This window comes from Pteropus alecto, unplaced genomic scaffold (assembly GCF_000325575.1).
Source record: "Pteropus alecto unplaced genomic scaffold, ASM32557v1 scaffold385, whole genome shotgun sequence".
In the NCBI taxonomy this organism is placed as follows: Eukaryota; Metazoa; Chordata; class Mammalia; order Chiroptera; family Pteropodidae; genus Pteropus; species Pteropus alecto.
Genome location: NW_006436543.1, coordinates 532,314 through 557,821, shown reverse-complemented (window position 1 = coordinate 557,821; position 25,508 = coordinate 532,314). Strand labels below are relative to the sequence as shown.

At 34.0% G+C, this 25,508-nt stretch overlaps 1 protein-coding gene and 1 pseudogene across 4 annotated transcripts in view; one reads left to right on the top strand and one right to left on the bottom strand.

Annotated features, from left to right (window-relative positions):
- Positions 1 to 25,508, bottom strand: part of ATM (ATM serine/threonine kinase) — a 122,068-nt gene that overhangs the window by 32,620 nt on the left and 63,940 nt on the right. For 3 of the 4 annotated variants that reach the window (XM_006913430.3, XM_006913431.3, XM_015590577.2), the window contains 16 exons: positions 22,014 to 22,101; positions 19,353 to 19,505; positions 15,932 to 16,019; positions 13,920 to 14,008; positions 13,719 to 13,821; positions 13,031 to 13,179; positions 11,054 to 11,158; positions 9,703 to 9,822; positions 6,595 to 6,829; positions 5,854 to 6,021; positions 4,667 to 4,780; positions 3,794 to 4,014; positions 3,022 to 3,229; positions 1,893 to 2,006; positions 1,394 to 1,552; positions 801 to 939 (listed from right to left, as the gene is read on the bottom strand). In XM_006913430.3, coding sequence (XP_006913492.1) covers positions 801 to 939; positions 1,394 to 1,552; positions 1,893 to 2,006; positions 3,022 to 3,229; positions 3,794 to 4,014; positions 4,667 to 4,780; positions 5,854 to 6,021; positions 6,595 to 6,829; positions 9,703 to 9,822; positions 11,054 to 11,158; positions 13,031 to 13,179; positions 13,719 to 13,821; positions 13,920 to 14,008; positions 15,932 to 16,019; positions 19,353 to 19,505; positions 22,014 to 22,101 — 2,253 coding nt within the window. The remainder of the gene's footprint in view (positions 1 to 800; positions 940 to 1,393; positions 1,553 to 1,892; positions 2,007 to 3,021; positions 3,230 to 3,793; positions 4,015 to 4,666; positions 4,781 to 5,853; positions 6,022 to 6,594; positions 6,830 to 9,702; positions 9,823 to 11,053; positions 11,159 to 13,030; positions 13,180 to 13,718; positions 13,822 to 13,919; positions 14,009 to 15,931; positions 16,020 to 19,352; positions 19,506 to 22,013; positions 22,102 to 25,508) is intronic. The other variant, XM_015590578.2, reaches the window with a different exon arrangement.
- On the top strand, positions 12,083 to 12,814 carry LOC102878652 (annotated as a pseudogene).

The window sequence follows — 25,508 nt, the reverse complement described above, 5'->3', positions numbered from 1 at the left end:
CTTTATTGTTGTTAGTAGATCAGTGGGTGAGATTAATGTTCAGGCTAATTGTGGGAACTGGCTGCACCCACAGGATAAGAGTTATTGTGTGGGGGCTGACTCTACTGAGTGGGATTTGCCCTACCAGGCTTGTGTACTTGTTGCAACCATCCTTTGTGTGTATCACTGATGGAACTAGTCAGGAGTTGCTCCACTGTGATCTGGTGCATGCCTCCAGATGCGTTGGTTTTGTGGCCCCTTGGAAGAGGATCCCCCGTAGACAAAGGTCAGCCACTGCTTTTTATTGCTCAGGGTTACCCGGTAAGGACTACAAAGCGATCCTCTGATGGTTGTTGCCTATGCTGGATCCCTGAAATGTGGCTCACAGCGCTGGTCACCCACTGGTAATCAAGGCCTTTTAAGTCTTAGGGCACAGTGAGTAACCAACATCATTTTTAAAAAACTTTAACCCTGAAACTCTCAGTTATTTAGTTATTTTGAAGGACTTATCTCTATGCAATTCTTTGCAAAAAGTACTTACAACAGAAAATTACCTCGAGAAATCAAATTAATTCACTCAGAGCAGTCATCTATTATCAATTCCACCAAAAGATATTAAGTGAAAAAGTGGGAAGTGTTGAAGCTATTAGATAAAAATTAAGTTTTGGATCATACGTGAATTGTAATTATCAAGACTTTCATGCCTGTAATCACAGTATTGTTTGTGATTTTAAACATATTTACATATTAGGCTCTATAATTAATATATCCCTACAGAGAATAACAGCAAAAAAGGAACACTCATTCTTTCAAACACATACTTCTCTGAGCCTTCCACTGAGTGGCATCCAAATTTGCTAACATAATGTAAGCATCACAAAGTGCCTCAATACTTCTGACCATCTGAGGTCTTCTACTTCTGATAGTACGTATTATTTTGTTTGCAGCCTCAATTCGATCCTTTTGACAAAAACAAAAACAAAAAGCAATACATAAGAAAATACCCGACACTTCAACTTTTCAGTTATAATAATGAAAGGAAAAAAGAATTTATGCACACATGTAGACAATGAAAGAACTATAATCACTCAGATCAAAGCAAAACATTCACCTTATGAACATAATACATTAACAGTATAATAATCTCAAGAGTAAATGACCTGGGTGCCTTTCAAAATCTATTTTTTCTTTGCTCATTACTGTGAAGAAAAAAAGTGAAATATTACTGGTACCTGCAATGCTTTGAGAAATATTCAAGAATTCTGAACCAATTTTAGGTGGCATCATAATAACAAAGGATTTACAAACTGAATATAGTCACGACGCACATTCGTAGAATCCCCGAGATTTAAACTTATTTTGGAAAAATAGGAGTATCACAATTCAAAAAGTTGTGTATGTTCAATCCAAATACCTCGTCAAGCTGAGAATTTTGTTTAGGTGCATTTTTAGTTAGTCTACTCCTTCTTGCTGCCTCTGGTATGGTCAAAAATTCATCTTTGTTTGCATTTGCTAAGGCTAGTATAATAAACAAAGTATGATGGGGGTGATCCGTTGAAATCTTGGAGATGAGCTGTCAGAAAATGAAGAACTATTAGATTTATGCAAACAAAAAAGCAGAAAATCCACAGCCGCCCTTTTCATTTTGTTTAACATTAAGATATGTGTTACTGTACTAGATATGGTAATGGGTAGAGTATGTGTACAAGACAGAGGTACATGAGGAATAAGAGACTATACCATGAGAGCAGACAAAAGGAAATCTTTATTTCTACCCTTATGTAGCATAATAAATAAGACTGAATAAAATTTTTTTTTGTATTTCCATTTCCAAGAATGGAACAGTAGTACATACTTTATATAGTACATAATAATATAAAATAAAAGCAATTTTGATTTTTAGGTTTACTTACATTATTGAGAATTTCATGAAATCCTAGCCCTCCCATCATCTTGGTCCCCATTCTAGCAGCCAGTTGGTACATAAGAGGCAAAAATTTATACGATGGAATCTTTGTTGCATCTCTCTACAATTAAAAAAATACAAAATTAAGAAACAATGCATTTCAAACAATCTCACATCTAAGTAAATAAATTATTCTAAAATAATGCTCTTTAACAAGGACAACCATTTGTGGTTGTTACTAAAACTTCACCAACTACTTTTTTTTTTCCACATCATTCATCTCATCTGAAAGTCTTTCTGATGGGTATTCTAGATTGATTCATTGTTAAGTCACAGAATTTGATCAAATTAAACTGTATTCACCACTGGAATAGCTGGCACTATTTATATTTCAGTGAATCCAAGGCGGACAAATATGGGTCAGAGGACTATGGTGACTTTGATTCCTGAGAAGTCTGTGTGTAATAAAATGGAATAACTTTTGTCCCCTATCTGCCAAAAGTAACAGGATTTAATGTGCCCTAGTAACAGGAATTGGTTGTCTCTATTATGACTCTTATCATTCTTCTCATTTAGAAGAACCATTTTACTTTAAAGCTTCAAATTGATTGCCTTTATATCTAGTTAACCTAACTTTAATATTAGATGTCATTAATAAAATCTAAGATTTTTAAATAAAAACTTACAAAATACTGCTGCCTTGATGTGTTCTTAAAAAATATTTTTTTCCAATTACAAAAATGAAAAGCCTAGAAAAGCATAAAGCAGGGGGAAAGAAACCCACATATAATCACATCACATCATTTTTAATTGCTTTGCAAATCCCCCAATCTAGCATTCTAGATACTTTCCCGGGGTAACTGCAGAGAAACAGAAAAAGACTGACTCAAATTTTCTCATCTCCACATAAACCTGCATTGTTGGAGCTAATTAAGGACCTGGGTGTACTTGAACCTAAGTGTACTATAAGCACTGTATAAGTGCTAGGAGCTAATTAAGGACCTGGGTGTACTTGAACCTAAGTGTACTATAAGCACTGTATAAGTACAAAGTATACACAGTCCATGCTGTTGACAGGTTTATGTATAAGATTTTAAATCATAGGGTAGAGTATTGGGTTGAAAAAGATGACTTGCCTTCATCATGCCATTGACTTCAGAAACCCCAGAATTTTCAAGCCAGAGGGAACAAAGGCGAAATATCCACATATCATGCTCTTCTCCACTTAGTAGGCAATTGATGTAATTTTCAACTGCTTTACATAAGAAACGTTTACGATCCTCTTTCAGTGCACGGAGTGCACATTCATCCAGCTCCAGCTCTCGCTGAACCTTCATTATGTATCTTGCATTGGATAATTAAAGTAAAATACAAAAGCAATCAAATTTTATGGAACTACAAAATCATACATGATATACAACACAAACAAAAAATCAGGTGTTTATCCCAGGAGAAAAAGCAAAATTCTAAGAATTATAAAGGAAACAAACTTTTTTCTTAAAGTTAGTTTGTGCAATTCAAAAGCTATCCTAGGCAACCAAAGACAAAATGAACTCTACCCAAGATACTAAGTTAACTTTATTCTCTATTTAAACTAAAATATACAAACCAAAGGTAGGTTTGACTAAAAGGTTTAATTACATCAAATAGATAACTTTTGTATTTAATTTTAACAAGACATCTTTTCAACTATGATATCAAGAAACCAAAAAAGCAAAACAGAAAGTGAACATCCATATACTCTACAATGAGTTTAGAACCATGAATTAATGCTCTGGTTCTGTATGCATATAGTCAATGTATGTATATCTGTTTATTTTGTCACTTGTAGACATCTGTTATACATATAGTCACTGTATGTATATCTGTTTATCTTGTCACTTGTAGACACAGGTAACTTGTAGTTACCTGTCATTGGTCTGAATTTTATGTTCCCGCAGAAGACCCACTTCCTCTTTGGCCCTTTTCAGGAGAGCTTGTTTGTTTTCAAATTCTGATGATTTCATGTAGTTTTCAATTCTCTGGTACTGAGTATCTGAGAATCGCGCTAATGAAAGAAATGCCTTCATTTTTCCATTTCTGAGCTCATTATTGTTTTCTCCATCATAATTTCCAGCAACTTCCACTGCCTTCAAGAAAACACAATCCATTTATATTATACTTACAGGTACTAAATGCATCTAAAGAATCATTCAGGTCAAAGAAATACTCACACTAAAGTTTAACTTATTTATATATCAGCTAAAATACATGAAGTAGTCTTGACTTTTCAGAATAACTCTGATAGTAACAGCTAATATTTGTGTAAAAACAAAGGGCTCTCTAAAATTTAAAGACAATTATATTATACTTTTTACATCACACTTATTTAGTGAGATAATTATTTCTAAAATTAGTTAAAGGAACGAAAGGGAGAAACAGGAAGGCTGAGAGAAGCTGTAGTACTGAAGTCCTACTCCTACTTGTACGGTGGTTGGGCTATAAATGAATAATAAAGGCTGACTTGTATATTCCTTAATCATCTAGTTTTGTAGATACAGAAATTATCAGAAATAACTTGTTGAAAGAGTAGCTGTTGTGGTGTGAGGGTAAAGAGGAGACATATTTGGGCTTACATTCTGTTTCATTCTGCCCTAAAGATTATATAGAGCTAAAATAGTAATAATATATGGAAAAATGAAACCATATTTTTATTTGCTTTTGAAATAAATTTGGCCTTGATAAAAAGATCAAGTGTATTTGTGCTAAACAACTGTATTAAGGGTTGCTAGAAAATCTTACCTTTTCTAGATAGGTCTGCATGATGACTGCAGGATTTTCTAAGCAAGTTTCTGCTAACCAGTTGCCACAAACCCTCAGACATTCTGTATATATAAGTTTTAGCTTGGGATCATTCTGTATATGAAAAGCAAATCTTAAAATGTAATTCATTATGTTGACTCTACAAAAATATCTTCCATGTAGGAGAAAAAAGCAGGTTAAAAATGTTTTTATTTGCTTTCACCATACAACTATTTAAATAATCCAAGTATGTAAGCTTATGAAATAATCATTCTCTACTATTTATTATTATTACTATAATACCCACAATTATTGAGCCTACATATGACAGGCACTTTCTAAAGGCTTTATGTATATTAACTCATTTAATCTCACAAGAACCCTATGAAATGAGTATTATTGTTCTTAATTTGCAGAGCAGAAACTAAAACTGAGGTACAAATAGGTTAGGTAACTCCAGGCAGCCTTACTCCAGGGCTCATAATGTTAAGCAATATTTAAACATCATACTATATTGGCTCCCAATGCTCTAATATAATGATGAATTCTCTAATAACAGAAGATGTTATACAAGTGCCCAATACTAAATGTATAGTAAGTTGATATTCGCTAACTAGGTGAGTGTGAAAAGGACACTATTGTGACCAAATCTTTTAACAGTTCATGATTTCTAGAAATGTCTCCACTTTGTCCATTGTATGCTAGAAATAACGCTGTAGAAGCAACCAAGTTTTCAGTAGCTAACAGGTAATGTTGGATAAAATATTAGACATTATATTTTCGAAGTATTTAGACTGACAACCTAATTATTCCAACTTGCTTTTTAAAAAACTTTTGTTCTCTCATACAGTTCCTCTTCCTTTTTTTTGTTATTTCAAATTTATAGTAGCTATTTCATCTTTGTTTCCCACATACCCTACTTGAATTCTATAGAAAGTTAAAAAGAAAGGCTTAACATTGAAATAAATAAAATAAATCTACCACAAAATGGACTGAAAGAATTGTTGCAAATGTGAAAAATGAAAACTTTCTATACCTTTCTTACAGATACTAATTTTCAGACTTATTTATTATGGATCAGTAATTTCGAGGCTTTAATAAAATTGTAGACTTACTAAAAATATTTTAAAGCACAGTAATTTTTTTGTAACAGTAAAATATTAATTCAGCCAATAAAAAAAAGTAACCTCTGAACAACTTGCATCCAACTTCTTAATCATTTGCTTGAGAATACTCAGGGCAAGACTCTGTTCTTTTTTGGCCCAGAATACTTGTGCTTCTTCTAGCTGCCACTCAGAGACTCCGCAACTAGTTGAATTATACTGTTTAATTTGAAATATTGCCCTTTCAGGGAGCTGAAATGAAAATGACATATGAGAATAAATACTTTTACTATTACTAGTACTACCACTATTAATAATAATGAAAACAGTAATTATCGTTCATTGAGGATTGGACTATTTGTCAGAACTGTCTTAAGTACATCTCTACCTGCCTCCCCCAGCTCCTATGTCTGCTTGTCTGTTTTTCTCATACATATGTATTTATACATACATATGTATTTATACATACATACATACATACATACATACATACATATATATACATATATATACGCACACATTTATATACATGTGTGTATGTATACAAGATACAAGATCATTGAATTGTTAGTTAGGTAATGTAAGTTAGGTATCTTCTCATGTTATAAACAGGAAACTGAGGCTTAGAGAAGGTAAGTGCCTTGTCCAAGGCTTAAACTCAGGTCTAATTCCAAAATGGAAAAACTTAAAACAATTATGCTTTACCATATTTTAATAGTGATCTCTGTCTCTCAATGACATTGCTTTGTTACTCATGCCTTCTATTTTCTAGGTAACAAAAGGAAAGGTTGAGAGGTGAGAAAACATAGTTTTAAATCCTATTACCTGAGTGTTCTTGAAAGTTCGGGCTAGTATGGAGAGTTCTACAAGGTGCTTGGTGAGAATGTCCTTAAAACATTCTCTTTGGGAGTTCTCCATTTCCTTTTCCATTAAGATTTCCAAAATGACTGTGCGTAGAGCCATGATAGGCTCCTGAAAACTAAAATCGGTGTCTTTGAGAAGCTGGGAGTGTTTCTGCCATTTAATGTATACTTCAGAGGGTTGCTTATCTGTAATTGATCTGAAAGCAAAATCAGTGAATTCACATAAGCAAGAGAAATGCAAAAAAAAATTGCTATCATGCAAGTTCTAAATTTAAGGTATAATACAAAGGAGTTTTTATGGTAATAACACTGAAACTTCTACATAATCCAAAATAAGAACCAAAGTTTAGAAAAATACACTCAGATCTCTGAGGGTTAGCAGAGAGGCCACAGATGATGAATATTTTTATTTTTATTTATTTTTATATATATATATTTTTTATGGTGACATTGGTTAATGAAATCCAATAAGTTTCAGCTGTACACTTTAACAGTAAGGCATATATATATTTACACTGTGTGTCCACCTCTCATGTTAGATTTCTTTCAGTCACCACATATTTGACCCCCTTTACCCCGTCTACCTCTCCCTTCCCCACTACCCTCTGGTAACCCCTAGTCTATTGTCCATGACCATAAGTCTCTGTTTGTTTGTCCTATTCATTTGTTGCTTTTAGATATATATCCCACATATAAGTGATATCATGTGATTTTCAACTTTTTCTGTCTGGCTTATTTTGCTTAGCATGATTATCTCGAGGTCCATCCACGTTGTCGCAAATGGTAGTATTTCATCTCTTCTTATATTCCATTGTATATATGTACCACAGCTTGAATATTTTTAAAGACTTCGTAAAAATACTCTTCAAACTCACAAAGAATAACACTGCTAAATACATAGTCTTCTAAAGGGAGAACACATTCATCTAGGCTATCATATCAGATACCTACACCTCTAGTCCTGGCTCAGTGCTCTTTGTAGTAAAAAAGGACATGCTAGCAAGGAAATGAAGTCAGCTCATTAATTACCTGCTGTACCCACCAACTCTATGCGTAACTAAAGCCGTTAAATAAATCACAACGCAGTGAAGGAAATGCTGGCATCTGGCAAAGGTTTCATATATGAACTTTATTAAAGGAAGAGAAAATGCACGTTGTACAATTAGTTTCTATAAACAGCATGCTTCCCAGATGTTTAAACTAAGCAATACTGTCCAATCCTTCAAGACTACTGTGAGAGAAATTAAGGTGAAGCAGAGAGATTAAGACAACAACAAGGTGCTGATAAGGAAATTAAAGCTTTTCTAGTTACTTGATAAAGAAGGAAACAGTGACACAAATTCATAGGAACCAAAACTTTAATACTTTCCAAAATAATACTACAGCAGCAGGTATCAAAGTTTTTAATCTCAGGAACCCTTTTATGCTCTTACAAATTATTGAAGATCCCCAAAGAGTTTCTGTTTACTGGAATATATGTATTGATATTTACCATATTAGAAACTAAAACAAAGAAGCATCAAATATATATTAAATTATTTTAAAACTATAATAGTATATATCCTAAGCACCACTTTTTTTTGAAAAATAACCATACTTCCCAAAATAAAATTTAGTGATATGAAAGCACTGTTTTGCATTTCATGAAAATCTCTTTGAACTCTGGCTTAATATAGTTGAATTCTCATTTTTCCTTCTGCATTTGGTTTGTTGTGACATGATGTTTTGGTTTAAGTATGTGAAGCAAACCTACCTTCATATAGGTATGTAGTTGAAAAGGAATATGTTAACAGTCTTTTCAGATAATTCTGGATATTTTTCTCTGATACCTCTCAGAAACTTTACTGTTGTGTCTCATGAGACAATGAGAGCAAAAAAAGTAAATAACATCTTAGTATAATTATAGTTTTGATCCATGGACCCCCCTGAATAGATCTTGAAGACCTCCAGGAATCGACATACCACACTTTCAGAACTATTTTCCTAGAATGCAAGTATTTGTTCACCAGCTCATCCAACTTTCCTCTTCCTCTTCCTTAAAATTTTCTACCAAAGAAAGAGCCAGCATTATTCTTTAGGGGCTTCTTAAGGAATTCTACCCTCTCTTTAGTTGACGATATCTTTCGGTAAGAGAAAAAGTTCCTAGGTTTGTTAACAGTAAGAACTACTAATACATTTTAATTAAAACAGAAAGCAGTTTTGTTCCTTTATTCTCTGAGAAGCACCACATCAACAGCTGTCTCTTTGGCTATGCAATTTTGAAAAAGCCATAGTATTTTCTGACTCTAAAATTTCCCTCTCCGTTCTACTTACAAAGCATATTCCAAACTTTATTTTATCGTATCTTCTTTCCTTTCTCTTATAATCATAGTGACTCAGAATGGTAGGGCTAAAAGGGGTCCTAGAGGTCATAAAATATAAATGAGGAAATAAGGAAAGTGAGACCCAAAGAGGTCAAGTGACTTCCTCAGGGTCACAAAATCAAAACTTAGATCCACAGAACCTGAATAACTGTTTTATCTCATTTTCCAATATTTCTGGAACACTTCCTTCTTACCATTATAACAATCTCCCTTAAATATCTACTCCAAATTCACTGACAGTCACTGAATAATGACTACTGAATGTTTACTAAGAATCAGTCATGAGGAAAAAGCACTGGGGTACAATAGTAAACAAGAGAATGCCCCCTCCCCCCCATTTAGGGAGCTTCTAGTATAGCATGGCAGAGTATATATAAAATGACACTAATGCCAATACAGTGCTAAAACAGAATGGAGTATAATGTTCTATGGCAAAAAACATGAGGAAACACTTTTATCTGGGGTAGAAAAAGGAAAAAGCTGTATAGAAGAAAGCATAATAAAGCTAAATTTTTAAAACGAATTTTTACAATAAAAATTTTTGAAATGTTTATTTTAATAAGGACACAGTTCACTAGGCTAGTCAACTTACATCTTGATGAAAGGAAAGAAACAAACCTACTGTTGGTCTCTTTTTGTTTTTTAAAGTCACTATTGGTAAAAGAAAAGCTGCAACTGAGGATTACAAAGTTATATGAATCACATACCTTGAGAAAAGCTCCCCAATGCTTTCGAGCTCTCCAATGGCCTGCAATCTGCTGAGTGTAGGGTAGAGTGAATATACCGACTCAAGGCTACCCTTACACAACTCCTCTACTTCTTTTACTCTAGTGGCAAAAAAGACAAGATACTTTGAAAACTAAGAAGAGGTTTTCAGGAATATAAAAGTTCAAACCTACTGTTAATGAGTTTTCATCACAGGCTTTGATTTTGACCTTACGATACTAGTACTCACAAGTGCCAGTATAATGCAGTGAAAACAAAATAAGTCTTGCAATCACACAAACTTAAATCTAAACCCCAGTTCTGTCATTAAGGCTGTATACTTTGGGCACATTACTGGCTGTCTCTGAACCTAAGTTCCACTTCCATAATTATTTTGAAGATTAGAGAATACATATAAAAAGAACCCAACAAAGTGGCTAAAACATAATACACATTTAAATGGTAGCAAATGCTATTTCTGTAATAAAATATAAGATAAATTAGGTCACTAACTATTGTTAAAAAACAATATGTTACATTTGTTTAGCTTGTTATAGGTAAGCACTTAAGTACTTTCTGGTGCATTATCTCAACTGTGCCTTATAACAAGTCTGTAAGTATTGACTGTAAATCAGCACTTTATAAAAAGAATACTAATGCTAAGAGAGGTAAATTCCATGCACTAAAGGAGACAAGTGTAGCCCAGGAAGAAGACAGAGGGTTGGTAATCAACAAGACTTTCTTGAGGATTCAGCATAAAGAACTGACCTGGGGTCCCAAAGGGAACTTTTTTTAAAGGAAAGAATATATTTGAACTACATAAAACAGAAAAACAGGTATTACATTAGAAAAAAATTACGTAACATATATGTAAGTACCTAACATGTGAGCATGTTCCTACATATAAAACAAAAAATAAAAATTGGAATATATATAATTGACAAATGTACATTAAGAAATTCTCTAACATATTCCATTTAAAAAAGAATACTTTTTTAAGACAATGGAAAACAATTAAGATAGGCACACCCACAATTATAAAAACATGTTTGCAGAAGATAAACTCATCACTCATTTCTCAGATATGCAAAAGTTATGAAAATGTTAATCATTGGGTACTGCTTCCCCCCTCCCCACCTCGGTATTATTTGCATTTCAACATTTATTGGTATAAATAGTTACGCAGGTAATTTCTTTTGAGAGGAGGAAAGGAATGACAAGGAAACAAACTGACCATAGCCACCAAGTTCTTATCCCATCACCAGTGCAAATCCTTACACTGAAATCATTTGTCAAGTTTCAGAAAAGAAGCCATGACATTAAATGTTAAAATACAATAACTTTTTCTAATACCTGGCATATTTGAGACTTTCGTAAAATGTGGAAAATTCTCTGTCTCTTAGAGACTGCAAAGCATTGTACAATGATTTGTGGTAACTGGTTCCTTCTACTTGTTTGCTGTTAGATAAAATAAAAGAAAAAAATATGTTTAAAAACAAAGAACCCTAAGATACGCATATAAAAATAATTTTATCAAAACACAAAATTTTAAAACTAAAATTAAGATTTCTACATTTTTTAAAAAAAGCATTTCTAGAAATTTTGGTAAGAAATACAAAGAATTTGTTCATTTAAATGCTTCAAACAGAAAAAATAATTTCTCGCATATTTTGCCTAGTTCTAGATATGCTATATTCTCATTTATTTCTTCAATAAACACCTACTGTGTGCCAGACAGTAGGCACCAGGTTCTAGATACTGGGGATCCATTAGTGGACAAGTCAGATTAGGTTATCACTCTCATTGAATTTATGTTATGGTTTGGAGAAGATGGATAATAAATAAGAAAAATATGAAATAGTGACAAGGGACATCCAGAGATTTAAGACAGGGTAACAAGACAAAATGACTGGGTAGCTACTTTAAAACAGTGGACAGGAAAGGTCTGAGATGTAATGTTATTAAACTAGAATTTGAATGACAAGAAGCCATACACATAGTAACAGGAAAAAAGAAGATACATATAAGGCCTTTAGCTAGAATCAGATTGGCCTAATTAAAAAACACAGAGGAGGCCTATGTGGCTGAAGGAGAGTAGGCAAAGGGAAGAATAGTATATAATGACTTACATAGGCAAGCAGGAATAAGCTCACAGAGTAAAATATTTTAAAAATATAAAAGCATATCTCTAATTTTATAGCAATCTAATAGTTTGAAATTTGAAAGACATTCCAATTAATGAAAAAAATCTTTTTTCTATGAAGGCAGTTATACATGCAATTAACGTGATTTAACTTTTTGGTGTTCATATCATCAAAAGTCTTTTTAACATAAATACAAAATCTTTTATTAATTAAGTGTTTGGCTTTTCATTCAGAAAACATGGTGATCTTACATATAGGGTATAAACATTACCTTCTAGTGTTAGTGATTTAACAGTATTTTTTATATCAAAGAAAACATTTCATAAATAAAGATAAGCAGTCTTTTGTGTACCATCTAGCAAATAAAAGTGCCATCTGGCCTTTTCAGGCTCCCCAGCCATCTTGGCAGCTGCTCTTGGTTGGGGGCCCTCCCGCACCTAAGGCAGGAAGATAGTAGCCGCAAAGAAGATGAAAAAGTCACTGGAACTGATCAATTCTTTACTCCAACTTGTATGTGCTGGGGTATAAGCACACTCTGAAAATGATCAGACAAGGCAAAGCAAAACTGGTCATCCTTGCAAACAACCGCTCAGCCTTGAGAAGATCTGAAATATAGTACTATGCCATGCTGGCCAAGAGTGGTGTCCATCACTACAGTGACAATAATATTGAATTGGGCACAGTGTGTGGAGAATCCTACTGCGTATGTGAACTGGCTGTCATTGATCCAGATGATTCTGACATCATTAGAAGCATGCCAGAACAGACTGGTGAAAGGTAAATTATGCGAAATTTTTCTTTAATAGAACTGGCCAGAGCTTGTTTTTTAGAAAAGATGCTATCTAGAATGTTTGTAGCAGAAGTAGGGAGGGAAATATCTATATTTTTCTTTGGATTTAAAACCAATAAGTGAGAAGATTCTACTGAGAATATACTTTTTATATTTCTACTTTCAAATATATCTTGGGAGGGAGGGTATAGTTGCCCTAACAGAAGAGAGTGAAATTCAAGCCTAGGTATATTAACTGCTTACTGCTATCTAATTTAAGCACTTAGGCATATCTATAGCTTGCTGCATCTAAACGACACAAAAATAGAACTCCAGTTATATTCATAGAGCAAGATAAAAACAGTATATTGTTTATAACTAGAGAAAAATAGTGATAAAAAGTGTCAGGGTTCTTACTCGACAGAAATGCAGTGGTCCCATTGCATATTCCTCCATGCTGCTTGGTAATGAAGCTCTTGTAGTTCAGCACCCCACTCTTTATTTTCATGATCTAATCCTTTTAAATAAACAGAAAGAATATGGCAGAGTCCCAAATTCTGCAAGGCCTGAGTAACAGTTTAAAAAAAAAAAAAAAGTAAGTAATCAAAGATAACAGAAAACTAGAGAAACAAAAAATAGCAATCAAACATGAAAAGTCACTATAAAAAAATTTTAGTAGGCCACAATATATCACTTAAAATTCCAAAATATTGATTACTATGTTCTACCAAAAACACAAAGACTAATATTCGGTAGAAGAATGGCTAAGGAATATTATAGCTTTTGGGACCAACTCTAATGCAAACTATAAGAAATAGTTTACATGAGATTTTCCAGGTGAAGGACTTACTTCACCACCTGGCACACTGTATACAGTCAAATGTCTTCTACTGTTAGGTAACACGATTATGATTAACAAATCTACACTATCTTTTAGGTCAATTTACCCACGTATCCCCTCTGAGACTTTAGCTGTATGCCTGAAAAACAGGTAATTTTCAGCCTTATCCCTAGAGTTTATCTGGTTGTGTAAATATTCCATTAACATAATGAAATAATTTCAGCATTACATTTGTAGTGTTTTACCAAAGCAGAAAAAAAATACCTGAATTATTCCTGCCTGGCGCGTTGATGAAGAGATTGCTGTTTCAAGGTCATATGTTACTAGGGCTTTCCCCCACATTGCTTCATGTTCATATGTTCTTAGTCTAAAATTAAAGATTTTCAAAATACCTTTGAGTTCTACATGGATGTAACTCCTTCACAAACAGAATTACTGTAACATTACCTAGGAAAATGCAATTACCTAGTAAGAGGTTGTAACATTTTCCCTCCACCACAGCCATACAGACTATCTGGCTCTCCTATACTTCTGTAGATTTCTAAGAGTAGATCCTAAAAACATGAAAACAATAAAAATTGGAGAGGAAAAATATCACTTTATGAATTAAGCAAATTGGAAATTATATCATTACTGACATGTAATTTTCAACTCTAAATGTTATGTTACAATATATAATGATATTGAAATATATACTAAAACATGTGGACTAGCAATACAACACACTGATCCGAGACAAAAGAATGATTACGTACTGACAGAAAAATTGCTCACGATTTCCTGAATTAGATAAGAAATAAATCCCAACCTATCAGACTTTTAATACATGCAAGAATAATCATAAAAACAAAAACAAATAATCCTGTCAACAGCTAAAACTGTAGATGAAAATGATGTTTTGAAGCAAAGTCTGACTTTTAAAAACAATTTGGTAAAAATAAAGATCTCTCTTTCGTTTCTTTGGGAAAAAACTCAAAATTACATTATGTTATAATTGGTAAAATGTGACATGGATAAAAAGTGGTTTGATAGATTTTTGTTGTAAAATTTATGCAGAAAAAAATTGTTTAAATCACTAGTAAAATAGAAGTAGAAAAAAACAGAAAACTTAAAAAGTTGGAAACTGTATTGCATAGAAACTGATCAAGCAATTTAACTGCCTTCATTGTATTTGCTCCAGAGAGAATTTTCTAAACAAAAATTCACTGATATTGGCATAATTCTATAATTGTAATTAAACTGTTTCTATTCATAAACATGAAATCAAGCCCTCAGTGTTGGAATATTCAGTATCTAAGTTTAGCACAGTGCCTGGTACACAGAAAGTACTCAAAAACTCAGTAAGAGTAAGACTAAAGAAGCAAAAAAAAGAAGAAAAATCAGACAAACGGAATAAAAAAAATGGTAGATAGAACATATTTCAAACAAAGAATGGCTGGATGGTGTTAAGTGTTAATGAAACATTAAGGAAGATGTTGAATGAAAGGTGACCACCAGATTTAGTAATGTGAAGTTTATGTGTGACATTAGCAAGTGCTACTTCAGTTGAGAGAGTGGAAGGAGAAGAAATGGAGACAGCAAATATATAGATAATTCTTACACAAAGTCTGCCTGTGAAGAGAAAGGAGAAAAAAGGGTGACACTTTAAAAAGACAGAACACAAGGAAGAGGAAAATAATTCTGTGTTAGTTTGAAGGGGAAGATTCTTAATAAAAAAATATGAAAATGTTTGGATATGTTTGAATATGTATATGTTCCGAGAAAGAGCTGATGAAAAACAAAGCACAGGAAGAAAGATTAGTCTTGGACAGAAGGAGAAACTCTATTTTAACAAGAGAAAAGGTTACAATGGGAGCAGATGGAGGGAGATTTCTATGTCTGACAGCAGGCTGTGGTGGGGCTTCCTATCTATGTCCCGTTTTCTCCAAGAAGTAGGAGGCAAGCTGAAATCAAAAGCAGAGAAGAAAAGACCACAGGCTTAGGCAAAGAAGTTGAAATTGTCATTTTAGAGGAATGAGTTGACCAAAGAAATTCAGTAAGAATAGGCCAATTTAAGAGTAGATGTTAAGAAATTTACAGAAGAAGTAGTCTGCCCTGAGATGTGATATATAATAAACAAGTAAACAATATGTAATTATAAATGTTAAGTGCTGTAAGGAAAACGAACAGGGTATTGTGGTAGAAAATATATGGAATAAATTTACCCTATGAGATAAGGTGGTTTTATTTCCATCTTTCAGATAAAGGAACTCAAGGTTGGAAAGGTTAAGTAATTTGTGCAAGATTATAAAATTTGGTGGTAGAGTGAGGATTAGAATTCAAGTCAATCTAGTTCAAAGTCTAAGTCTTAAACCATGACAGTCCAAAGGTAACTTCAGTTTGAAAATCAAATGACATCTATATAGCCTCTATAACAAAATACTAATCCAAAATATAAAATAAATATTATCACAAATAATAGGGCCTGTAATATTTACCTGTAAACTTATTCCAGTTTCTTCTTTACTCTTTTCACTCAAACTTGAAATAGTTGTACTTTGGCTTCCTTCTTCAAACATAAGATTTCTGTTTGTCACAGAATACTTCTTTTAATGAGAATATACTATTTTGATGCTTATTAATACATGTACTATAGACTTTGATGGAAAAACTAACAAAGGTTACAAATAATACATAGTAAACTATTCGTTAAAACACAATACATTTTGGCTTAGAACGGAAATTTGTGATTAATTCTTTCAATGAGAATTACATTTTAATGACAATCTCATATATGGGAAGGCTATATGCCAAAATATGTTTATGGACACAGGCCTGTTTAAAAACAGAGAAGCTGATCCCCATTCAGTTCCTAGTCATCTGCCAGTGGTTTTACCCAAAGTTCAACTTCATTATTAATCACTGGCATACAAACTGAGACCACGCTGAGACACCACTTAATACCTGATAAATTGGCGAAAATTAAGAAGTCTGAAAATACTAAGTGTCGACAAAGAAATGGATCTGTAAGATCTACCTATACCCAAGATTATAAAACTAATAAGTGACAGACGGTAGAGATTAGAACTCAGATTTGTCTACTTCAAGGCCATAGATTGATTGATTGATTTTTAGGTTCAGCTGATTTCTAATTTTTTAAAAATTTTATTTTTTTTGTGACATTGGTTAACAAAATCCAGTAAGTTTCAGGTGTACAATTTAACCGTAAGGCATATATATATTGCATTGTGTGTTCCCCTCTCATAGAGTTCTTTCTGTCACTACAAGGCCTTATATTTAAACCATGCATTTACATATATGATATTCAGTCCTATAAGTAATTTTAATTCTAAAATCATGCCAGCTATATAGTGTCTATGATAATAATAATCCACTGTATAAAATAAATACTATCACAAGTGATAATACCGCTATTCTTTATACCTGTAAACTTGAATTCCAGTTTCTTCTTTACTTTTTTTAACCCAAATTAGAAATAGTTGTACCTTGGCTTCCTTCTTCAAATATAAAGTTTCCTACTGATCTACTTCCTCATGAACCACATTACTGAGAAGTATGTAAATTAGTATAACTACTTGAAAAAACTATTTGGCACTATCTTATAAGGTTGAAATTTTGCATATCCTGCAACCTAGTAATTCTATACTTAAATATATATCATTAACAGGGGAATGGATAAATTAATTGTGGCATATTCTTTCACTGGTACATTATGTGGCAGTGACAAATTAATGAACTACAGCAACACACAACATAGATAAATCTTACAAATACTGAATGAAAAAACAAGTTGTAGAAAGTATACATATAATTTTTATAAAGCTCGAAAATAAAAACACTACATTATATTTATGGGTTCATACTCACAAACCAGTATCATCCAAATGAATGACAAACATAAAATGGAAGATAACATTATTCTTTTAGAGGGAGCACAGAGACCACTGACTGACTTAATGTTACTGACAATGTTCTATTTTGCTATGTAATCGTTATATGTAGGTATTACAGGTATTTTCCTTTCTGGCAAGTCACAGAAAAAAGCTAGTTTTTAAAGGAGAAATTTGGAAAGTAAGAAAGATTGTGTTAGAGATTATGACTTTGTAAATTTAAGGCTGTCATTCATCCAGGCAAAAAACAGTTGCTAGGACGTCAAGATTACTAAAATGATTTAGGTAACACCTATTGTCTAAATCCTACTTGAAGGAGTTTTGACCTGTTTCTAAAAAATATGGACACTAACTTTGAAATCTCATACTTTTTCTGGAGTAAGGTAACAAATAAATAAAACTTTATATGTATTTTTAAATATCTAGCATGGAGGTACTTTGCTATTAAATAACTTGAATGGGACACTTAAGAGAGCAATTCATTTCTTTAACCTGACAGTGTTTACAAACTCTTGATCTGTATTTTGCTTACAATTATACTTTTTCTGATCACTTTGGATTTACCAAGTCTCAGTTTACCTGAGTCACTGAAGAAAACTATCATTCCGTACCCTCTATAAACCTCATTATCTCTGTTTGCCATCCCTTTCCCATCAGACACATGAAAAAGAATCAAAACCACACTGTCTAAGCAAACAACGAGCCCTATTTAACTGTCAAGTACTTTTTCTTAAAGTTAACCAAAATAAAACCTAGGCACTCCGGCTTGCTAAATAATCAATTTTGCAAAAATCTGCCACATTCTATATAATCACCTACCCTCAAGTTAAAGGTGATTTTATTTATACTCACAGCAGAACTCAGTTATACACTCCAGATTAATAAGAAATACCATTCTATGGACGCAAGATATTGAAGCACATTGGTATTATAATTACTACTACCAAGTACGCAGGCCCTAACTCAAATTTTTAAGACTCTAAGAATAGGCAATAACCAATTTCTCATTCATTATATACTTAAATAACATGCTTGTCTTCATAGGAAGTCTATAGTGACTGTGAACATATCAATTACATATTATACACATGATCTATATATTGTAGATTTTTAACTGTTTTCACTCAAAAAGTAGAAGTTAAATACCAAACCAGAGAGTAGTACAAGTCTACTAAGTTAATTACATTTGGACTAGCATCTGAATTCTGGTTCCTGGTTTTCTACAGTCTAAAAATCATATGCTTCCAGCTTAATGGCAATCCAAAGTAGAAATAAGTAGCAAGCATGAGAAACATATCAATATAATACATATTTCTATTTCACTTTTGCAATATAAGTGATTTTGTGGTCTGAAAGCGAGGCGAAGTACAAAAAACACTAGGCTATTTCAAATGAATAAAAATTTGGGAGGGCACTGGAATTATAAACTATTTTTTACCTTTAAACTTTCTTTGCTTTTTACTATTTTTTTTTTTACAATAGTACTATACTTATTCGATTATTATGAGTGTTCTAACTCAGAGGAAAAGCAAATTAAAGTACTAAAAGTACAGGTAGATAACACAGGATGAAAGTGATTTAGTCACAGAAAGAAATCAGTTAATTACTCACAATCAACTAGTAAAACGGATCTTGACTAAGCTGAGGGAGTATCAGTAAACTTAATGAAATCAGGAAATCACTCAACCATTCAAAAAATATTTATTGTTCACTTATATTAAGTTTCCAATGCTAGCTGCTATAAGGAATACAGGGAAAAATAAGTATGGTCTCTGTCCCTAAGCAGTTCCCTATCTGTATAATTTTTATAACTCTGAAGTAATAAACATCTCTATTTCAGAGTAGAATTATTTCTTTTAAAAATTTTATTATCATTTCTCTTTAAAAGACAGAAAACTTCTATCTAAAATATCTTTTAAATGTGACAGTAAGATTGAATCTTTAATATATACCTTTATTAAAACAATGTCAGCACTAATTTTAAAAACCAAAACTTCTATTCCATTACCTTTTCTCTTGATCATCCATGTTTTTCTTATCTGCGTAGATTTCTGCATAGAGCAATGCTGTAAAGTGAGCAGCACAAGACTGAGCTACCTTGGCAACCTCTAGATAATTCAACTCCAGCCAGAAAGCGTCATCGAACACTGTGCCAGAAGATCTAAAGAAAAATTTTAAATGAAGTCATGTCCATTTCTTTAATTTCAATATTAAAAGTATGTTGACACTGAATACAAGGGTAACAAGTGCTAGTGAAAAAGAAAATTACATTCAAATAACCAAAAACCACGTTTCTCCAATATATACAGTTGTCCCTTGGTTTCTGCAGGGGATTGATCCCAGGACACCAAACAAGAATCCCAAATCCACAGATGCTCAAGTACCCTATAAAATGGCACAGTATTTGTATATAAACTATGCACATTCTCCTATATACTTTAAATCATCTCTAGATTACTTAAAATACCTAATACAATATAAATGCTATGTAAATAGTTGTTACACTGTATTGTTTAGGAAATAATGACAAGAAAAAAGTCTGTACATGTTCAGCACAGATGCAACCATCATAGGCCTAACTACATAGTACATGTCAGCAACAAGGTAACATTTCTTTTTTCCAATATTTTTGGTTAAAATATGTGTATGCAGAACCCACAGATACAGAACCCGTGGATACGAAGGGCCAACTGTAGCTATACATCTAAGATAACAGCTAAAGAGCCCTGTCACTCTTTTTAAAATATACACCCTTTAGAAAACCTGATGAAAGCTATAGATCATCAACCCATACAAATCTGGGGTTCATACTTCTCCACCAAGGGATCCATGGGACCATAGCTAAGAATAGGCTGCACAAAACAACTAGTAACACATATACGAATCTTTTTAAATGGCCAATTAAACAAAAATATTGTTTAAGACATAGTTACATGTCTTTCCTATTTGTAGTTCATTTTCTCCTTAGTTCATGGTCTAAATTGAGTTATTTAACAAAAACCTTCCACTGTGGCAACAGCAGGCCAGACTGGAAAAGATCATAGATGTTATCTTTTTAAAACTAACATTACAGAGATGTGACAAGGTAGTGGTTAAGAGCAACTGGTTTGAGAGTAGAATACAGCTAGGTTCAAATATAGCTGGATCACCTACTACAAATTGTATAATCTTTGGCAACTTAAATTCTTAAGCCTCAGTTTCCTCATTTGTAAAACCTAGGAACAATATATATTTCAGAAAATAGTTGCAATGAGTAAATAATGCTTATAAGGCTGATGAATAAGTGCCTATTATATAGTCAATACTTAATTATAGCTATTTTAAGGAACTTGAAGTTAAGAGAATACAAAGCTTCTAAGTATCAGACTTAGACTTAAACTCAGGTCCTTATCCTTTATTCTATGTCTCATTAATATTCTCTCAAGGAATCTTCTTTAGTCTTATTTAGAATTAAAACTGGATATTAAGAATTTTTATTTTCTCCAAGGCCTACCAATGTCAGCATCATTCTACCTCAATGATATATATGAAATGAATGATTCAAAGGTGAAACTGCCTCTCAACACCAAAGAAAAGAGATGCTTCCAGCTGTAGTTAAAGCTTTTTATGGGCTTTCTCAGATGACAATGTTACAAAACAATAAGGTGAATAAGTAACTTTCTAATCAGAAACAAAGACACTGAAAGGCTTAACACTTCTTTTTCTAAAAATGGAGTAGAACAGTATGAGCAGGATACAGAGGAATTAACTTTTTAAAATGTAAATGCGTTAAACAACTTTTCCTTTTTCTTCCACCTATTCCTCCCATTCTTTATCAACTACTGCCACTGCCATCATATCCACCATGAGACATCAATTCCCACTTGCTTAAGTTATAGGCCTACTACATTGTTTCTTCAAAGTTCTGATCAACTCTGGAGCAGTCCAGATCAGCCAGACCATAAGCTCTAGCAATCCCTACATTGACTGCTAATTTAGGGCTTATGGGAAGAATTTTCCCACTCTATGGCATCAGAAGAACCCTATAGGAAGAGCTCTATGCTTACAATAAAGCTCTATGGTTGTAACTACCCATCTCCTTAACTTCCTTTTTCCTTTCTATAAATACCTCTCCATCTTGGCAGCTGTGCAATGTGTGCTCAAGGCTTGCCATGTCTGCATGCACTGAGTTGCAACCCTTTCTTTTTCACTGAATAGATCTTTTTTGGTGACAAAACACCTAAGTCAATAGTTTTTCAGTCAACAAAAGAAACTTATATCTTACAATAAAGGTATGTAAAGGAGACTTTTACATAACTGTAGTTACTTCTATGAGCTAAAAGTAAAGAGAAAAGTTAAAAGAGAAGTAATACAGTAAAAGTAACCTGGAAAATAACTTACTCCTTTCCCATCCTCTTGAAGATGAAACAAATTAAAGCCTCAAAAGGTTGCATAATTCAGCAAAGATAACACTGTTACTGGTACAGTTAGGACTCGAATTTAGAGTTCTCAACACTGATTTAACCAAAAGCACTACCTTGAACATGGATTATTACAAGGAGATATAAGCACCACGTAAATTAAATACAGCACCTCGCAGCTGCATCACCTCAAATAATCATGTTAAAATTTATAGTGTAGTCAACAGTAACAAGTTACACTTCCAAAGAAGTAATACTCATTACATTACCTCTTTTGTCTCCTCATGTAGTCCACAACAGCAAGCATTGTTCTTTGCGATTTTTTATCCAAATAACATCGGGAAAAGTGCTCTGACTCTGACAAACAAAGATATCTCCTTTCAGTCCTAGGCAAACTTGCTTAAGCACTTTCTTCATTTTGTCTCCCTCCCTCTACACTATAAAAGGTTTTGGTGGGCAGTACCTAGCACAAAATTGGTTCCTAATGAGTATGACTTGATAAATGGAACTTAATGGCATTTTTCTTTTAAAGGATACTATTACGCTTAATAAAACTGAGAAATTATTTATTTTATTTCGGAAAAGGACTAATTCATTGATTCAATAAATATTTACCTAGGATCTTTTATGTACTAGGTGCAGTATACATCAATAAATAAGCCAGACTATTTCTATCCACCTAGGGACTCACTGACTAGCCTGAGAGACCATTAACACAGTGTGTAAGTGTTATGACAGGTAACGTTTAGAAGATCGTAGAGGAGTATAGAAAGGAACACAATCTGAACAAGAAAAGTTTCACTGAATAAGTGAGATCTGATGAAAGAGTAATGGTCAGGCAGTAGAAGAGGAAAGGAGTAGTGTTCTGGGCAATCGTGAATAGTATCTAAGATGGCTGGGACAAGAAAGCACTTGGAAAATTTACTGAAAGAATTTCAGTACTGTTGAACTATAGAGCTGTAAAGCAGTAAGGACACCAGAGACAGAGAAAAATAGATGAACTAAAGTTATTTATAGCACAGAATCAGCAGGATTTGGTAATCAGATGAGACATGTGACAAAGAATATGGCTTGGGCAACTGCTAGCCATTCATTGAAGAGAGGTATACATTAAGAAAAGTAGGCTGGGGGAAGAGGATAACGATGGTAAGTGTACCTACAGAGAGTTAAATGGGAGATGCACATGAGAGATTCGAGTGAAGGCAGTGAGTCTAACAGACATCAGAAAAGATAAACCTGAAACAGGGGTGAAAGCATGGTTGAGTGAGAGAAGTCCCTAGATCTCTCCCCTTGGAACAACAATAAGCTGAACATCTAAAACTCAACAAAAAACACCAAAACTGCACACCAACACGTCTGAGCATGGGATCTGCACATAAGAGCTACCACAGGTCAGAACGCTGGGTGTCGGGCGGAGGACTGAGAGTAATAAAGAAGCTGCCTTGAGCAGCTAGCTGCCTCAGCTCCCTGTAGGAGGAGAGGGAGGGGTGAAGGTGCAGCGATATTCCTGAACAAACCTACCTGGAAGTGCTGGGGCTTCCGGAAGGCCCAGTCATCAGGGCAGAAAGCGAAGAAGTGGGGCAAGGCCGAAGAGAAACAACAGCTGATTTTTATCAGCCCCGGTTGCAAAAACTAGAATGAGCCGCAGCCCCCAACCCCTAATCCAGAGGGCCCCATGCTTCTGAGATGGATCACCATGGAGCCCCAGGGGAATCTGAGCAAATGCTGCTGAGACTGAAGCTACCTCTCACAGCCTCTGGAGCAACCTGCATGAGGAGGGGGAGGGGAGAAGAAGCTCAAGTTCCTGCCAGGAGCTCCTTGAACAGCTCTGCCTTGGAAAGCTGTAAGGTGTGCCCGGCAGGCTGTAGGCCACAGTCATCAGGGCAGAAAGCAGAGAAGTGGGGCAAGACCAGAGAGGAACAATAGTTGATTTTTGCTGGCAAGGTTGCAAAACGGAGGCTGAAACGCAGCCCCCAACTCCTGACCCCTGACCTAGAGGGCCCCTCTCCCCATACTTTCCCAGACCCAGCCGCAGGGGAATCTGAGCAAACGCTACCCTAACTGCTAGGGATCCAAGAGGCTTAGACGCCACCTACTGGAAACCCAAAGAAGAGTCCCTTCTTTGCAGCAGGCTAAAGAGAGAACTTTATTTAATAAATCTTCTTTCTGGAAAAAACAAGAGAATACACTTCCATTAATGCCCAGGTGCAGAAATAGTCCATTAAACACCATGAACAACCAAGGTGACAACGCAACTCAGAAAAAAAGAGAAAAACCTCCAGAAAATAAGCTTACAGACATAGAAATATGCAACTTAAATGACAAAGACTTCAGGATGGTACTTCTGAAAAAACTCAATGAGATTTTTCATATCAACAATTTCAGATATTAAAAAAACAACTAGATGAGCAGAACAAAGAGACTGAGACCCTCAAGAAGAACAGAACAGATATTCTAGCGATGAAGAACAAACTGCAAGAGTTGAAAAATGAAACAGCAAACCTGGGAAACAGTCAACCAAATGGAGGAAAGGATCAGTGATATCGAAGACAGAAATCTAGAAAAAAATTGGAAGAAGGCAGAAACCGAAAAATGAAGAATAATGAAAGAGAAATATAAGAATTAGTTAATACCATCAGGAGAGGAAACATAAGAATAATAGGCATTAACGAAGGCGAAGAAAAGGAGCAGAGACTAGAAAGAGTTTTCAGACAAATCTAAGGAATGATGAGCTGGAGCTTAGAATTTAAGAAGTCAACAGAACACCCAATTATCTCAACACAAAAAGGCCTTCACCAAGACACACTGTATTAAAGTTATCAAAAATCAACGACAAAGATAGAATTGTCAAGGCAGCCAGGGAGAAGAAAGTGGCAACGTATAAAGGAAAACCCATTAGGTTATCATCGGACTTCTCAGCACAGACCTTACAAGCCAGAAAGGAATGGAATCAAATATTTAAACTATTAAGTGAAGGAACTACTTGCCTAGAATAATGTATCCAGCTAAGCTCTCCCTTAGATATGAAGGAGAAATCAAGACCTTTCCAGATATATGAAAATTGAAGGAATTCTCCACTACGAGGCCTGCACTAGAGGAAATACTGAAAGGGGTCAGTTCACCTAAAACAAAATAACAACAAAAATGCAAAATGATAGTAAAGTGACTATTAGGCAAATAGAATCAGAGGAGTGCAATCCTTATTAAGAGGAGGGCATTATAGCTTAAATAATAAGAAGAGAATTGTTATAACAAGATAGTAATGAACGTTCAGCATACATAGGGAAAAATTGAGACAACAACGGCTGAAAAGGGGAAGATTCAAAGATCCAAATTTGCAAAGGGGAATGGAGATAAGGCACGCACAGAAGAAAATAGACGACTGTATAATATAACTATACTTTACATATTCGTAATGGTAACTACACACAGAATATTCAGAACTGAAATATATAACATGAAACAAGAAGAACCAGAGGCAAAACCCACAAAAGCCAACTGAAATAAAGAAAACAGAAACACAAGGACAAGGAAGCAATGGAAACATCGAGCTACCAGAGAGCAAAAGATAAAATGGCTATAGGAAAACTTCATATTCAATATTCACCCTAAATGGAAATGGACTGAACTCACCAATAAAAAGGCACGCAGTTGCAGATTGGATAAAATAAATAAATAAAAAGACCCAAACATATGCTGCCTTCAGGACACACATCTCAATTCCAGAGACAAATATAGACTCAAAGTGAAGGGGGGCAAATGAT